This window comes from Calidris pugnax, unplaced genomic scaffold, assembly GCF_001431845.1.
Source record: "Calidris pugnax isolate Ruff unplaced genomic scaffold, ASM143184v1 scaffold219, whole genome shotgun sequence".
Taxonomy (NCBI): Eukaryota; Metazoa; Chordata; class Aves; order Charadriiformes; family Scolopacidae; genus Calidris; species Calidris pugnax.
The window spans coordinates 17,810,416-17,827,243 of NW_015094507.1; the positions used below are offsets into that span (position 1 = coordinate 17,810,416).

Genomic DNA, 16,828 nt, shown 5'->3' on the forward strand with positions numbered 1-16,828 from the left:
GGGAGGGCGGGAGCGCGGCCTGTCATCAATCACCCGCAAAACGCCAGTGGGAAAAGGCAAAAGCAGATAAAACAAAGGGGGGTGATTCCTTTTCCCGGTCCCTTAACGCCTGCCACCGTCCCGGGTAACCCATTCTGTGGCATCCTTAAAGTTTCCTAGGAAAAGCGAGCCATGAGAGCGATTGTGTGCGAGGGGTGAGAGTTGCCTTTAGGGCAGATAAAATGGGATCGGGCAGTCTCCTCGTCTGGGAGACGCTGGGCGAGGAGGAGAAAAACCCTTTTTCCATTTTTAACGTGCGAGGGATGGATGAGTCAACCGGTGGCCCTAAAAGCTCTAGGTCTTGCTTGTGTAATTTTTGTCAATTAAATACGAACCGAGTTGTTTTTTTTTTTTACCCAGCGAGTAGGGAAGAGAAGAAAAGAATGAATCTTGGCTGGGCAGGCAGGATTGATTGGCCCTTGGTAGGGTTAGTTTAGTGGGTAGCTTCCAGTAAGGCACTTAAGAATGGTTAAGCTCCCAGCCATGAGTGGCTGTAGCGCTGAGGTATGGATCTGTGTCCTTTGTGTGCAGGGGAAAAAAAAAAAAAAAGCCCTCTGCAGTTGTTGCAGCTGAATTCCTTCTGCTGGTGCGTTCGGTGCTCCCTTTTTATACAGAAGTTGGCCCCAGATTACTCCTAGTATTACCAAGCAGTAGGTTTGAATGTTTTCAAATTGCCATCTCCACGTAGAACAGTGTCGTGTTTCAATATTCTGGGTTCTGTACAGCAGAATATATTTTTTACAGGTTTTAATCAAATAAAAAAACCCCTCAAATCGTTATGGAGAAAATATATAAAGGACATACAGAGTACTTACACTTGGCATCGGTGCCTTGATATTTTTTTTGCACCTCTAGGAAAAGATCTTGAATGAGTCAGCGGTCTGGGATGAGCGTTGTGATGGATGGCACTCCCTGGTACAGTGAGGCATTACATACACTTGGGAGTTAGATGTTTAAAACCGGTATCGGTTTGATTCTTTTTAGAAGATAAATGTTGCTTCATTGCAAGGATTTCGTCTCGCTTATTTCTTTGGGATTTGGAGAGCTTAGGTTATGAATATTTAATATAAATGTTGCCTGGCCACTGAATGTGTATTGCTGAAAGGAGACAAATCAATAAAATTTTCAGCAGAGAGAACCTACAGCAGTATTTGAGGTAATATCTAACTCCTATCTTAATGATTCTGAAGCTCTTAAAAACGAAAATGTTGCTGAAGTTGAACAAATACAGGCCTCACCTTCTGATGAGAAAATCAGAGGTGTAGGTGGTAATCCATGTGAAAAGGTGATTCTGTACTGACAAGGGTGTGTTTTATGTAAGCCATTTGTGTAATCTTAATGAAAAGCAAAGGCCAGTAAATCAAAATGTCTCTTACAGCACTTGAATGCTCGTGAGCAAAACTTGAAACATTTATAAATTGTGCACGTTTCCAAGGGGTTTGCTTAAAAGCTCCCTCTATGGTTTCTGTTACAAGGAAAAAAAAAAATCTTTATGGCAGCGTTAGTGCAAATGTGACTGTTGAGCACCTTGCTTGGTTTTCACTTTCAGTTGAATTTAGGGTTAGTATGACGTTGTGTATATTTAATTTTGACCATCAGTGAACAAAATAGAGCTTATCATTTTAAAGGGGCCACTTGAAAGATTGCGTGGGATTCATCATATCTAATTTTGTAAACGTACAGCTGACCTAATAATTTGTGGTTTTCTTGATAGTCAGTTGGAAGAAACAGATGGTTTATTCTGGAGTGTCTAAAGTCATCCTATTCCGATTTAGGATGAGGCAAAGTATGCTGTAGAAATATGTATTGCTTTCCATTGACTGTAAAATGAATTTGCATGACCATTTCCCATGTAGACGTCTACATTTGGGTCAGCTAAATCTTGCTCTGTGAGTGAAAAGGATTCCAGGCTGATTTTAAAAGTGCCCCCAGCTGAGCCAACCGTTTGGTTCAGTTTTTATATTGGGAAATTTAGTAACAATAGCCAGAATTCAGTTGACTTCACTGACCATTTTCTCAGCGTGTTACTGTGATGGTTAGGTTTCCAGCATTTAAAAAGTATCTGTCTGAATTCTGTTTAATGAAAATTAATGGTCATATGAAATCAGAGCTCTGGATATAAAACCTGATGCTGATACTTTAAGTTCACACTGAAGCATTTTTCTTCTATCTGATCCTGTGTCCTGGTAGTGTTTAACTTCACCCAGTTGGAGACTATATCAGCATCAGAACTTCTTACCACATGGTTAATCATTTCAAAAATGAATTATCTGGAAGCAGAGGTATGGATTGATTGAGGGGGGGGTGCTGAGAACTAAGAATACAGTGTGGTAGTCAGTCAGATGAGAAAACAGCTGTCTTTATAGAGCGGTCATAGACAAATAAACGATATGTCTGTTTGAGAGAGGGTAGGCTTATTCAAGACGAAATTTATCTCTCACAAGAGTGTTTTAATATTTTTGTGGTTATTTGAACAGCTGTTAGGTCACTTCCAGTTTCTCCATGAATTTGGCAGCCAAACTGTAATTGTGGCTTTACCATCTATACTTTCTGCTGAATTGTGCTTATTGGCTTGAGCATACTCTTGAGTATGTTTGCTAATTTTTGATACCATTGTTTGCATCTAGAATTACGTTTTAAAACTCTGTTCACTGTAAGCTGTGCAGAACACACCTGCCTGGTGTAAGGCAGGTTCAATTTTTGAAAGAGTGGCTCCTCTAAGGAGTTTTCTACAGCTTGGAATGCTACAGATGAGTTTGACTTTCATGTAAATTCTAGCTATTAATGGGACTTCTGCAGAATTACTGCACTTGGGCCTGGATGCCCCTGCCTAATGCATTGTATGTGTTTGGTTTCCTGTGAAGTCCTAAGGGTGCTGGCCTGTCTCAAAGCTTTTAAATGAATTCTGGAGGGTGAAAGAAGGAAATAGTGGCAGTATTTATTTATTTTTTTTTTCCTGTTCTCTGCTGGATGTTTTAGAGCCTTTATTTGCAGTTTTCTTTCGCCTGAAAGATGATGTTCTTGGGGGAGTGGGAAGAATAAACCACACTTAAGTTATTTTTTTAAATTCAAAGGCAGGCTAGTGTTAGAAAGCCTGCATGTCTGGATATTTCTGAGACTGACACTACAGGGGGAAATACAATCCAAAGAAATGGGATGAGGGGGGAGGGATAATGTTGACCGTAGGGATTTAAATCTCCTAATTCATGACACACAGCAACTGAGAAGACAACCTGAGATGAGTAGCTTTCTGCCACGCTCCTGACCCAAAACCAGAGGTCAACGTCCAGCTAGAACTTTGTAGAAGCAAAAAGAATGTTGTATTCAAAAAGTTTGTGCAGTCACTTAAAAATCCACAAACTTTTGCATCTGCACGTGCGATTTTTCCTCCCCCTGAAAGAATCAGCTGCCTTGACACTTCCCCAGCAACCAACTGATGTTGCAAACCAAAAATTGTAGTGGGTGGGGTTATTGAGAACAGTCCTTCACCTCGGGTCACTGGTTGAAAGCCAAGCAGAGATAATGTCAAATGTTTGAGGGAATATGGAAACGATTGAATTTATGCAGTATTTGGTAAGGGGTGTGCATAAGGGCAGTTTTATAGAAAATGTCTCTAGCTAAAGATGGCAAATGGAGTTTGTTGAAAGAGTCCCTCTCTTCATGAAGGACTATTTACATTTTTTTTAAAATTTGTCTTTAACCTATACCGTTTTCCTTCACAGAATAATCTGGGGGAAAAATGGATCTAATTAACACAAATTTTCAAAGTTAGTGCAAGAAAATGACTGACCTCTTTGAGCAGGAAGAGCTGTTGCTCTTCCCTATAGGCTGTCCTCCTGTGACCTTTCAGTTACCCTCTTGAGCAAACTTAACTCCTTCTGTCTGAAACTTTGGTCAGACCAGCGGCCAAGTACGGGTTTGCCTTTTAAATGAAAGAGATCTAGTGGCTTTGGAATGTGACATATCGGTAGTGCTCCATCTCTTTCTGCTTAATTTCTGTTTTGTTAACATTTATCTGCATGTGTATTTATTGCTAAATGGCCTTGGCGAGGCGCCAGGCTTCTCATTGTGCTCTGGTATTGCAGAAATCATTGGGATTTTAAAAAACAAAACATTCCCACCCCTAAAAAAAAAAAAAAAAAAGGAGGGGGGGGAAAAAAAAAAAAAGAAGAAGCCCTTGCATTGGAAATAAGGAAAAGGAGAGCAATTATAAAAAAAAAAAAACCCCCCCCCAAAAAAAAAAAAAAAAAAAAGGAGGGAGGGGAAGAAAAAAAACATGATGACTGCATCTGGACTTGATAATTTAATTTATACGAGAAATTTCTATATAGATGCTTGTGGTGACCATAAATATTAAATATCCTTGGTTGTAGATGTCATAAAATGTTGAAGCAGTTTTTTGTTTCAGCGGCGAGTCTGAGAAATGCAACGTGACGTATTTTTATGTGAAGAGAAAGATCTAATTGCTGTGCCTAATACATTTTGCATTGCTTGATTTATTTTTCATTCCTCAAGCCCTTGATCAGGAGAACTGGGATTTCCTGAAATAACACACTTGCAGCATGAGCTAATGCATATGTGTGAGCATCCCACTTGTTGGGGGAGAACCAGAACCTTGAGCAGCCTGAGACCTTGAGTAATCGGATCTGGTGTGGTGGCCAGCTCTGTGCCACCATGTCCCATCACGAGCTGCTTCTGTCCCTGCTGTAGCTATAGGCACTGGCTGTGAAGGTTAAGCACGTGTCTGTTATCAGTGCTCTCTCTGGCCCTCGGAGCGTGCTCCTCTGAGGTGAGCGTGGTTTCCAAAAGTATACGTTCTCTTACTGGAGTCTCCCAGACCATGCCTAATTAAGAAACGTGACTGGAGTGATTGACGTCCGTGATGACCAAAGCAAGAGGAATATCTGGATTATTTTAATTTCTGCCTGTGCATTCCCCGGTTAAGTAGATACAAAAAGTGAAGAATGGCGTTAGCCAGTGCTGCCCTTAGGGGAAGCTGGCTTCTTAAAATTAACATTGCATGTTGGTAGTCTGGTGGGGAGACCAAAACTAGGAATGTGGTACCATCAACTTAATGTTGAATAAGGGTGGTGGCAGTATAAATTTAAACACAGCGAAGTAGTTCTGCTTTTGCAGGAGCTGAAATCCCTGAAGATGGGTGCTGTTGACATCAGGATAGCATTTGATTGATTCATGTAGAAGCAATCTCAGGCACGGTTCAAGTTTGAATGCATATGTTGAATGGTGACATTGGAAACTGAAACCTGAGCTTGAGCTTCCATTTCAGGCCAGGAAAACTACTACTCTGATTTCAGCCGATTGAGTCACCTTCCTACATCTTTTGCCAAAGTTTCCTTTGGCTAAATGAGAGAAGCTAGGAACTGAGATGAGAGATTGCTAATTTAAAAATCAAACTCCCCCCCCCTACAACCCCTCCCCCCCTTTGAGGGGAAACAATCAGCACCTTCCTAGTTGATAAGCAGTAATTAAAATGGAGAAAATAATTGTTTGCCTTGTTACCTTTTCAAGTTGAACTGCTGTTTCCCTTGTACATAATTTCTAGGTAATTACAGGTCAGGATGAAGTAATTAGATGACAGAACTTTGAAAAAGAACAACTTGCCTTTTTATCATGAATTAAAGGAAGTAAGAAGACATCACTCCTTGGAAATGAATATTTGGCTTTGTAATCCATTAGTGTGACAGGTCATGTTCCAGATGTCAAACCTGAATTCTGAATTGCCTCCTTCATGTTTCACCCACTCTTCATTGGGTGTAAAAGCAGCTGAAACATGAAATTTTGATTCCCCAAATCATATCAAAAATTCTGAGAGAAGACTGGTGTGAATGCTGTCCTTCATCTTAATGCAATATGTCATGAACGTATGTATTAACTTTATGCTCTTAGTACACAGAGCTCTAGATTAAAAAAAAAAAAAAAGTATCATCTTGAATTTGAAATGTCATTTATGAAGCAATAATTAATTTCATTGTGTTAGCAGTGTGGCTTTTTCTTGCAGCTACCCTAGATTCAGCAACCCCAATTTTCCCTTGCAGCACCTCTGCCTGATGTTCTTTAGCTCTTTGCCTTCACAGGTACCTATAACCAGTAGGAAACACCCAGCACAGGGGGTAAAGTGAAATTAAAAAGAAACTGAAGATAGGCCACAGTGAAGTATGGTTGATCATATTAAATATATTGCTTTTGTCATCTCATAAATGAAATTATTGCCTGACATACAATGTCTGATTTGAACTTCACCACCCATAAGATGGGTGCAAGTCTTTATTCAAAATATCTCACTTCAGTTTTATAGTCTTAGAGAAGCTCACTTAAATTAGGTTTTCTTTTATGAGTGCACTTTCAGAGTCTCAATTTTTATATATAAAATAAATTGTTAATTAAAATGCATGTCATTGTCTTTTTCAACAATTTGGGCCTCTACATTGAGGAACACATAAAAAAAGCCGTCCTGTGTTTGCCACCAGTTAAATGCACATTTAAATTCAGTTGTCAACTACAGAGAGAATAGTCAGAGCTAATTGGGAGTGAAGGAAGTTAAGAAACTGAACTCAAGAAGTCAGGAAGGTTTTCTGGAATCAAAATTAGGTTGGAGAACGAGATCTGCTAACTCCAAGCTTTGTTTAACTGGGCCATAGTTTTCAAGGGCTTTACAGTTAGATGTCTACAATATAGGTGGTGTTCAAAAGTTGTCTGATTTGATTTGCCTTAATATTTCATGGCTCCTTTCAAATGCTGAGATGCTATAAAAAACTGTTTTGAACAGAATGTTTGTTCATCAGATATATTTTTATGGCTTTATTAAGAAAAACCAAATCCCAGAAGTAACTCAGTGCATTTAAACAACTATTCTTACCCTACTTGATTGGTTTCTTGTTTTTTTTTTTAAAAAAAGTTCAAGACAATTCAATTTAGCCTTCAGATTTTCATTTAAAATCAGATACAAATATTTGCAAGCTTACATTTCACTTCACAGTGAAGGAGTTTTGTTTAAAGGCACATGTTTTTATGTCACTATGTTAATAAAAATGTCTATTCAGTCTTTGTTGCTGCAAAAACGTGCCTGTTTAATTTGAAGCATTACTAGTCCGATCATTCATGTGAGAAGTTGTTGAACAGTTTGATGCTGTGTTAAATTTGTGTTTCTTGACTATTAATCTCCATTTTACAAATGGTGGAGATGGAGAAGTATGAGATGAGTCATTCTCTCAGTCATCTTGCCTATTAGTGGCACAGTACTGAGCAGAGCTCGCAGTCCAGTGCCTTAAATCTCCTAAATTAGACTAAATAGAGGAATGCCATTTAAGAAATCAGATTACGTACATGCTCAACATGTGCTCAGTCAGGCTTTTCAGGCTTTTTTTCAGATTTCAGGCTTTTTTCTCCTGATGGCTCTTTGCAATGTAGTGTGTTGTCATGTTTTAATAGTCTCCTCCTCCATCCCACTCTGCTTAGTTTTATACATTTACCTGAAGTTGTTGTAATTCAAACTGTGAAATTGTTTTCATCAGGATGAGGAATCTCCCCATCAGTGGCGTTTCTGGAGATCTTTGATTTTCAGAGCAAGGTTTTCGAGTGGAAAAGTGTTGTTGAGTTAGAAGCAGGTGAAATTACAGTAATACCATTGAGACTTCAGTGTCCACAATGCAGTATAATTTAGAATAGAATCATGTGTCCTTGGTGCACAGATCTTAATTTTCTATCCCAGTTGTTAGTGTTTTCCCAATGGCAGAACCTGATTTTTCCACCTTCCCTCCCTGTTGTCTGTCCCTCCCTGTCTGTCCATCCCCCACTCCCTCACCCCATTGCATTTGTTCCTTCTAGTCTGCCTGGTGTTATAACATTTTCTCTGAATTTTTCCCTATTTAATTTTCAGGGGTTGATACAGCTGGAGAAAACTTGGCTGATGATTGTTTCAGCTCTTTGAGTTTTAGCCATTAATCAGAGTCTGTTTATTTTTTTTTTCCTTAATGATTTTGGTGTTTAATGTGATTTGGGAACGTTTCTGCAAAAAGATAATATAAAGGAGAGTTGTAGAAAGTTATTACACCCGAAATTTGGGTGATGTTTTTGCAGCTCATGCAGAAATTGGAAAACATGCCCAAGATGAAGTAGTGGCAGTGAAGGATGTACGTGATCTGTTACATTCTTCAGCTAATGTAAATACAGTGTGGATGTTTGCAGTCACGTTTCTGGTAGTATAGACAAGCTTTGGGACAGATGTTATCTTATGAGCTAATTTAGTTCCCACTCAAAAATTATCTGGTATCACTTCAGCTAGAGCAGCACTTGTTTCTGAGAAAAAGTATTGTTTTACCACCATAATGCTGTTGAGTAAAGATGTCACAGGGCTGTTCTCTGACTGATGCTGAGTGTACATGGGATTCTGTTGAATTTTGAAAGCCTGACTGCACCTTGGTTTAACCTGATTGATGTATTTCTGTACCAGGCTGGAGTGTAGTATGCATTTTGTCCTACAAAAAAAAGTGTGAATCCTCCAGCCACCCCCAAGTACGTTTTTTCCCCACTTTGTTTCCTTCTCTTGTTACATCTTCATTTGCCTCTGCTTTGAATCAAATTATTGGTCCCCCTTTGGGGAAGCTGAAAATTGTACAGACACTTTGGGCATGGGATTGAAAAGGTTTAAACTGCAAAGCCTTCATCAGTGGATAAAATCCAAACAAGAAGCTCCTTTGCTGAAAAAGTTGATATTACTGTTAACTGGAAACATTTTCCTCTCTTTTTATGAGTTGGAAGCTCCCAGACTGACTTAGGGAATTTTAGAACCACTGCAATAGTTCAACCTGTGAAGTAGGAATTAGCAAATGTTTGCTTCTGCTTGGTCTAGCACAGGCTTCAGCCATGGACTGAATAAGCTGGTGGCTGAAGTTATTTGCTTCACATGGTTGCTTAGCAGAAATCATGTTAAAATGAGGAACCTCAGTAGCATGCTGTTTACATACCTGAAAATTAGCTGAGAAGTTTTCATCATACAGTATTGGCAAAACATCAAACATAATTAGGAGGGTACAGAGCGAGTGGAGTCCTTTGTAACTGTGACATGATCCCATTGATTTGTGTGTATCCTAGTTTTGGAAAACTGTCTTGGCCCAATGTCTAGAAGTCTCAGTAGAAGCTGATACTGTAAGGAAATTTTTTTAAAATGCATTTGAAAATAAGGATTCTCATAAAGAGCGAGTCTTTGGAAGTATCTTTCTGTGAAAATCTCCTGCAAAAAGTAGAAACTGGCTGTTTTGGGGTTGGTTTTTTTAATATTTTATGTTTTCAGAGGAAATGCTATTAGGGCACTGATGTACCTGGGAGCCTTTTGGTACATAGCATTTGAGAGAGAAGGCAGGATCGATAGTTTTCTTGCAAGGATTACTTTTTTCCTTGTAATTCTACAATGGAAATGAGATTGTTAAAAGCACTTGCTGTATTTTATTCAGTGCAATCAAAATTTGAATTACATATTGCCATACTCCTGCAAAAGAGACTATTGATCCATTCATTGTGTTTATTTGGCTAGATCTGAGGCTGTCAAAAATGTTGCGGAAGGCTTTTGTATTGTGTCTTTTGGTTTCCAGTTCTTTGAGATTTTAAGCAGTAGTTGCTTTATGAATATTCTGTCTCAATTGTGTTTTCCTCTTCACTTTGCTGCCTGTATGCCAGTAACTATATGGAGAGGAATGGTATTTCATGTACATGTTTTATTCTGGAGTCTTTTGTTACCCTTACTTGTGTGAAAGATATTGTCTGGGGGAGAATGATGATTGCAAATTAAATGTATGAAAGGAAGATTTTGAATACCAGTAGAAGTTCTGTAGCCAGATTTTCATACATGTATTTGTATGGTAGATAGTTCCTAAGTTTTAACCTTACATTGTTGTTTTTTTTGTTTGCTTTTTTTTTTTAGCAATACTCTGGCACCAATACCTGACCTTAACTAATATTTTTGCTAGTATTCTCCTGGTGACAACAGTATGGAGTTACCTTTCTTTTAGTTAGTTTCATTGCATCTGTCTTAAGTAAAACCTGGTGGGTTTTGCAGGGCTCAGTTTTAAGAGTCTATCTTTTATCATTTGTTAATTATCTGCAGCTTTTGGTGTTTGAGTGGGATACGGTTAAGTGAAATGCTGAAATGGAATTAGCTTAGGCTAAATTTTCTTATTATTTTTCTTCTAGAACAAATTCTGTACAACATAAAACAGGAGTATAAACGCATGCAGAAGAGGAGACACTTAGAAAACAGCTTCCAGCAGACAGATCCTTGTTGTTCTACTGATGCACAGCCACATGCATTTCTTCTTACTGGACCAGCTTTGCCAGGTACCCAGAGAATTCTGTGCAATTCTGCTCTCTGTTCTTAGGCTCTGTTTGCATAAATAATTTTCCCTGGTTATCTGGTGGCTTATGGCACCTTTTCACTAATTACTGTTGCTTATTTTTTGGCAATACTAGCATTGATGTGGAAGATTGCCGCCTCTCATTTTAAGAGTCAGTAGGATACAAAGCTTGCATTGTTTTCTAGAGAGCATCCTGCATACCCTGCCACCGAGACTGTAATAAGCTTTTGCAAAGAGCTGTCAGTGCAAAAATATACTGCACTGGAATTTTTACATAAAATAGAAGCTTAAATTTGTAAATAGCAACTGCCATGTATATGGTGTTCACAGTGTTTGGGTGGCACTCCTCATGTTTGATACCCATGTGTATTGTCCGTTGTAGATATCTTCCTTTTGAGTGTCCAGTTTTTAATAGTAATTATAAGTGTTCAAGTGGCAGAGAAAGACTTCTCCAAGTGTTCTGTAAAGTTCCTTTAATGTAAATGATGTGAAGAAAACATTATAAAAATGGTTCCGAACTAGTTGTTTAAATTGGTGTGCCCAAATATTTGCTCTTAGGTACTTCATCTGCAGCATCATCACCATTGAAAAAAGAACAGCCGCTGTTTACTCTCAGACAAGTTGGAATGATCTGTGAACGTTTGCTGAAAGAACGTGAAGAGAAAATTCGTGAAGAGTATGAAGAAATTTTGACCACAAAACTTGCAGGTATATTATAGTTCAAAAGAATGCGTTAGGATGAGTTTGAAAGCTTAAAACTTTTTCTTATTTTTGCGTTACGCTGCTTTTTCTGATCTAATCTGATTAAGGAATGAGATTGCATACAGAACAGAAAACACTATGTGTAGTCTCTTTGATAGGTTTTTTTTTTTCCTTCTATGCTGCCTTGGATAGAAACTATGACTCCTGGGTATTACTAATCAATGGAAACAGTGGTTTTATTTCAGATAGAACTTTCTCTTGCTATCATGTTTGAATTGATCGTTTCCTCCTTGTTTTTTTGCCAGAAAGACTTTCTATTCTACTGGCTTAAGAGCTCTTTGTGAAGGACTTTTTTTTTTTTCCTGCTTGAGAACTGACTTCCTTTTTCTGGAATTTGGCAAGAAGACAGTACCTAAGATTTCCCTTTCTCTTCCCAGCACTTGCCATTACGCCGCTGCCAGCGGTGTTTGGTATCTGCCCGAGCGTCGGTAGTTTAGCTGCATTTCTGATGCTCTGTGTTGAATTGTTGTATTTCACATTATTTGGCTGATACTTTTGGTGCCTGAGGCCGACTTACCTTTTTCATAAGGATCATGTTAAAGTCAGCATTGTAAATATGACCTTTCTTTAGTTGTTGGAGTTCTCTGCTTCTAAGCATCTTGCCGGCATTTGAGCACCTAAATTCTGTTGCGTTCAGAGGTAGGTGCCTTCACAGTGACTCAGTGTCTAATTTAGTGTGATGATAATGAACATCTGAGTGCACTCTTTGGCAGCAAATCTGCTTTTGAATACCCACGGCTGTTCTGCATCCCACCTGAAAACACATCAGAATTGAAGTTTGCAAATCTCTTCAGGTGTGGAAATAAACCCTTCTACAGGCATATCCGTTGCCGAAAGTCACCAGACTGGTGTCAGGCTTGGGGGCTGCCTGTGACAGAACTGTCTCTGCACCTCAGCCTCTGCTCATCTTCTGGGCTCGCTGATCTGTTGCTACTGTGTCAGAAATGGCCGTAGTTCTAGGTCCCTCTTAAGTCTACATCTATTTACAACTGTAAGTAGAGCCCTGAACACTTCTGTTGTTTTGGCCTAATGTTCCATCTCTGCATTTTTCTTCTTAACCCACTTCAGACTGATGAATTAGGACTTGCAGAGCTTTTTATTCTCCTAAATTACGTATGTTAGGAATTGGGTCGTTTCTTGCATCCTCTTGAATGCGTTTCAGTTAGCAATGATCATCATAACCATTTGAAGACCAGATATATTTACATTTGTTCCAGACGCTTTCTGAGTACAAACTTGTGGTTCTTTACAGCAGAAACCCCTCTGGCAAATTCCTTACGTGTCCTCCATCTGTCAGTCCCAAAGAGAAAAATCTTTGGGTTTGTTTTTGGGAAGGGAGGGGGGTGGTTTCTGTTTGGAGGGTTGTGGGTGACACTGAGATGACTTAGGTTTACTTCTTCTTACGGTGGTGGTCACCAAAAGAGCTCTTAGAAAGATCATGTTACTGCATCCCATATATCAAGCCAATAATAAATTTTCAGCATTATATGGGAATTTAGAAAGAGAAGACTGCGAGAAGAATCTAGAAATTCCTTACATAGAGGGCCAGTTATATTTTTCTACTGACAGAATGATTATATCTTTTTCCAAACTTTGTATAGTAAGGTGATACTCATTCTTACAAATGAGTGAAGTCAGTGGAAATGTAACTGGAAATTCTGTAATAAGTCTCAATTGAATAACTTCTTTAAGTGACTTTAACTGAATGTTGGATCTCGGATATTTTCCTCATTCAGTTCTGAATCACAGTTTTCTTGTAGGTATTTAGCCAGATGCTGCCTTTCTTTTCCACTCTCCCATGTTCTTTGTGAGCAGAGTTGCCTGTCATGCAGCATCAGGGTTTGAGGAGTGGAAAAGTTGGATCACTGTAATGCCCTGATTTCCCCTCCTGGCCCTGGTACCTGATGAAACTGCTGCGTTGGCATAAACTTGGGTTTGCAAGATCCTTTGCAGATTCTAAAACCAGAGGAAGAGTGTAAGGGGCTGAGGGAAACTTAGCTTGAAAGCTTTTTTAAATCTGTTCGTGAAAACCAGCTTTTTGTATTGAAAGTCAAGTTGTAGAGTATAGAAATCATATTTGTATTTGTGGCATTTAGTCACCTTTTGACTTAAAATAGCTACTTGGAACATCTATGATACGGGATGCCAGTGGTGTAAGTATCTTTACAAGCATTCACTTAAATTTCCAAACAGTTCCCTGTAGGTTGCCCTTTCCTTTGGATGCTTAACTTTCCCAATCTGAATGTCACCGGGGATTTTTAGTAACCATGGATTCTTTCAATTTCCAAAGCCATAATTTTAACAAAGATGATGGTACGAAGCAGCTCCGCGTGTTGACTTAAACCTTTACAGAAGAAAGTTGATTTCTGGCCTTTCACGCGTACTTTTAGGAAGAGTTCTACTTGCTGTTATTTTTGGAAATGGTTTCTGGGCAACAGATCCTTCAATCTGCTCTTGTGTGTTATTTTGTTGTTTGGCCAAGCTCTTTGGCGTGGCTGATGAAAAGCCATCAGTGAAACACAAGTCCTGCTCGTTGGGCAGAGGGGAACTGGCTGCCGTGACCCCGGGGCCCCTGCAGTCAGGGATGGATGGATGGATGGATGGATGTCCTTAGGTCCTTGGGTCAGGTCCATACTTGGGGCTGCTGCTGCTGCTCTACTTGCTGATTACTGATACCCTCTTTACTTCAAAGGTGAAGCTCATCCCTGCAAGAGGATGGGGACTTTAATGGGGCAAACCTGTGGGACTAGGAACCACTCCAAATCTAACTGCATTTTGGGTTGAAGATTGCCTTCTTTGACCTTGCCCTTTTCTCAGAACACCCCACAATTGCTGCACATGTATTTTTCCACAAGGGAGGAAGGGGAATGGAGAGGAGCGGCATCTGGTAGATATTACTCTCCTTGTTCAATTTCCTAATTCTGAAAGGTGATATCCTGCTGATGAGTGCAATATCCAAGCTGAATAACATATTGCGAATGTACTTGTGTGGATGTGTGTATAGAAAGGATAATCCTTCTGGGAAATGACAATGCTTAGTTCAAAGCCAAATTAATACGTTTGATATCTAAATTTCATTTCAGATTACACAGTAGCCATTTTCACAAAGTCCACAGTCAACTCTATGTCTCCTGTTGTGGCTACTTCTGTGATTGGAATTAGTCAAGTGTTGGTCACCTAGCACTTCATCCTTTCAGTTTGTCATTTGTTTTTGATTTTCTGGTGGTCACCAAAAGGAATTTCTAACTCCGTAGCAAGTCCCTTTCTTGTTTCCCACTTTCCTGTGTTTCCATTTCATTAAATTAATGTTCTTCCATCTGGCAGTGATAGGAGAGGAGGGGGGTTATGTTTCCAACCCAAGCGCTGACACCTTAATGCCACGTTTGCTTTACCACTCTGCCCCCATTAGGGATCTGTGAAATGGGCGCACTTGCTTACTTCAAAGTACAGCATCTGACACTTAGGTGTTAGGTGTATCGAGGTCTTCATGTATGTGCAGCATAATTCTCTTTGAGCACATTCCTGACTATCCCATTACAGAAGTTTGTAAGGGAAAGTCTTAATTAAGGGGACGTGTGCTGCACTGTTGCTCTTGGGGATGAAACGGCAGCTCTGAACTGTGTAAAGTCACTTAAAACTGCTGCTGGTGGATGCGTGTTTTAATTGATATGATCTGGATGTGTAAAAAAAGTAGCTTTGAATATTTTTCAGCTTGAGTTAAGCTTAATACACTCATACTTGTGCTGCTTCCTGCTTGCAGAACAATACGACGCATTTGTGAAGTTCACGCATGATCAAATCATGCGACGATATGGAGAACAGCCTGCCAGTTGTGAGTATCTCTTTCTGCTGGTTCCTAGAGCAGCCTTAAATTACTGAATCTGCAATAATTTAAGCAGCCGTTGTTTGTTGTTAAGCTTCAGCTGGGCCCCAACTTTATACTACTTTTAAATGGGTAATATGGAAGACCGAGGTTGAAAGAAAGATGTAAGATAACACGCAGCTTTTGCTTAAAACATCTAAAAGTGTAACATGCTGGGGTTTTATTTTTGAAGCAGCATTAGATATTGCCAGAAGAGGTTTGTGATAGAGCTGCAATTTAATATTAAGTCCATTATTAACTCTTGGCTTGTTTTTTCTTTTTCCAGACGTTTCATGAATCACACTTTCTGCATATGTGGGCTGCCCTATACACCCTGTTTTATTGTTGCAAGCTGTCCCAGTAAAGACTTGCAGCAATGCCATATTTTTTTCCCCCTGTGAACACAGGTTATTTCAAGCTTTTGTCAGTGGCAACCACTCTTATGCAGCAACTGGTTTTGGAGTGCTCCCTGATGTCAGTACCACCTGGATGTGGACCTTTGCTACCTGTAATAATACCAGTGGCCTCATTTGCTGTATCATTACAATTTGGCTTCTTATGTTAATAAGTTTGAAAAAGTAAAGGATTAAAGCTGGTGTTCTAGAAGTTGCCCTTCACTGGTTGTGTAAATAAAAATGTAGAATGACACTTCTGACTGAAGTTAGTGTGGTTTTCATAACTGTGCACTACAACGAAGCTGTAATCACAGTTAAGTTAGAATGTAATCCCAGGACAATTTTAAGCAAATAGCCCACAGTACTGCCTGTGAAATAGTGAAGGAGGGCATTTCTGTATTCCATGACTTTTTTGGGGGTTAAGAATGGGTTTATATGATTTCTCATTTTTGTAGTTTTTATTTATTCTCTCAGTCTTTAACAAATGTTTATTGCTGCAATTTTTCAGTGTATCATTGTTTTACTGCCCTTGTAGTACTGGAATTTAGTTGGAAGAATAAAACATTTACTTCTAATCTGTTTGTTTTTAATATGCAGGTGGAACTTTTGCTGTGTATGAATAAACTTAAATCTGAGTGTTTAAATGAAAACTTCATTTACTAGCAGTAGTGGGGTGGGTCAGAATTTTAGATCAGGAGGAGGAGGTGGATGAAAATCTCAGGTATTTCTTCGGAGGTGAAGAAATCTTCCTCAGATTTGCTGTATCGTTTCCTGTCGTGGAAGCGTGTTTGTTACAGAACTGATAAGAAACTGGTGATTTAATTCAAATAGTTGTGCTCATGTTCCTTCAGGTTTAAATGACACATCCCAGGAAATCTGTTCATGAGGTAGAGTGGGTGCTCGTTCCCACGAGCTGGAGCTACGTAGGTATTGGAAGAGCTCAAGGTGTGTGATCTTTTTTGTGTTGAGAGTGGAGGGCTTTGTCGTTGGACGTGTTCAGCTGTTTCCAGACTGGTTCCAAAGCTTGGGGTGAATTCCTGATTCCTGGATCATTACCTGGCAAGTCCATATGTGCCTGCTGGGGGTTAGAAGTGCAAGTGACTCGGGTTATCTGCTTTGGGGACATTCAAGTAGTTTCAAAATAATCCTTCGATGATGGACTCTTGTCTCCTCTAACTTACTCTCCGCTTCTGGTGAAGTGGAAGTCTGTTGTGTAATAGGTCTTTGTACCATTTCAAATTAGTTGGAAGAGTTTTAGTTGAAAGGTAATTGAAACTTCAGCTGGTAGATACATGTGTTAATTGGCTCCTGCTGATGCTTAAGGTTCCAGAGAAGCCATGTGATGAGCTCTAGTTCTTAATGGACTTAATTCACTTAGTAGTGAGGTTACATTTTCAGAATTG

The 16,828-nt window shown here is 39.4% G+C and overlaps 1 protein-coding gene across 1 annotated transcript in view; it reads left to right on the plus strand.

The window, feature by feature from the left end:
• The window catches only part of AKIRIN2 (akirin 2), a 17,468-nt gene extending 1,399 nt beyond the window's left edge, over window positions 1-16,069 (plus strand). The window contains exons 2-5 of the mRNA XM_014964602.1: window positions 10,246-10,389; window positions 10,965-11,114; window positions 14,929-15,000; window positions 15,317-16,069. Coding sequence (XP_014820088.1) covers window positions 10,246-10,389; window positions 10,965-11,114; window positions 14,929-15,000; window positions 15,317-15,327 — 377 coding nt within the window. The 3' untranslated portion in view covers window positions 15,328-16,069. The remainder of the gene's footprint in view (window positions 1-10,245; window positions 10,390-10,964; window positions 11,115-14,928; window positions 15,001-15,316) is intronic.
• The last annotated feature ends 759 nt before the right edge of the window (window positions 16,070-16,828 follow it).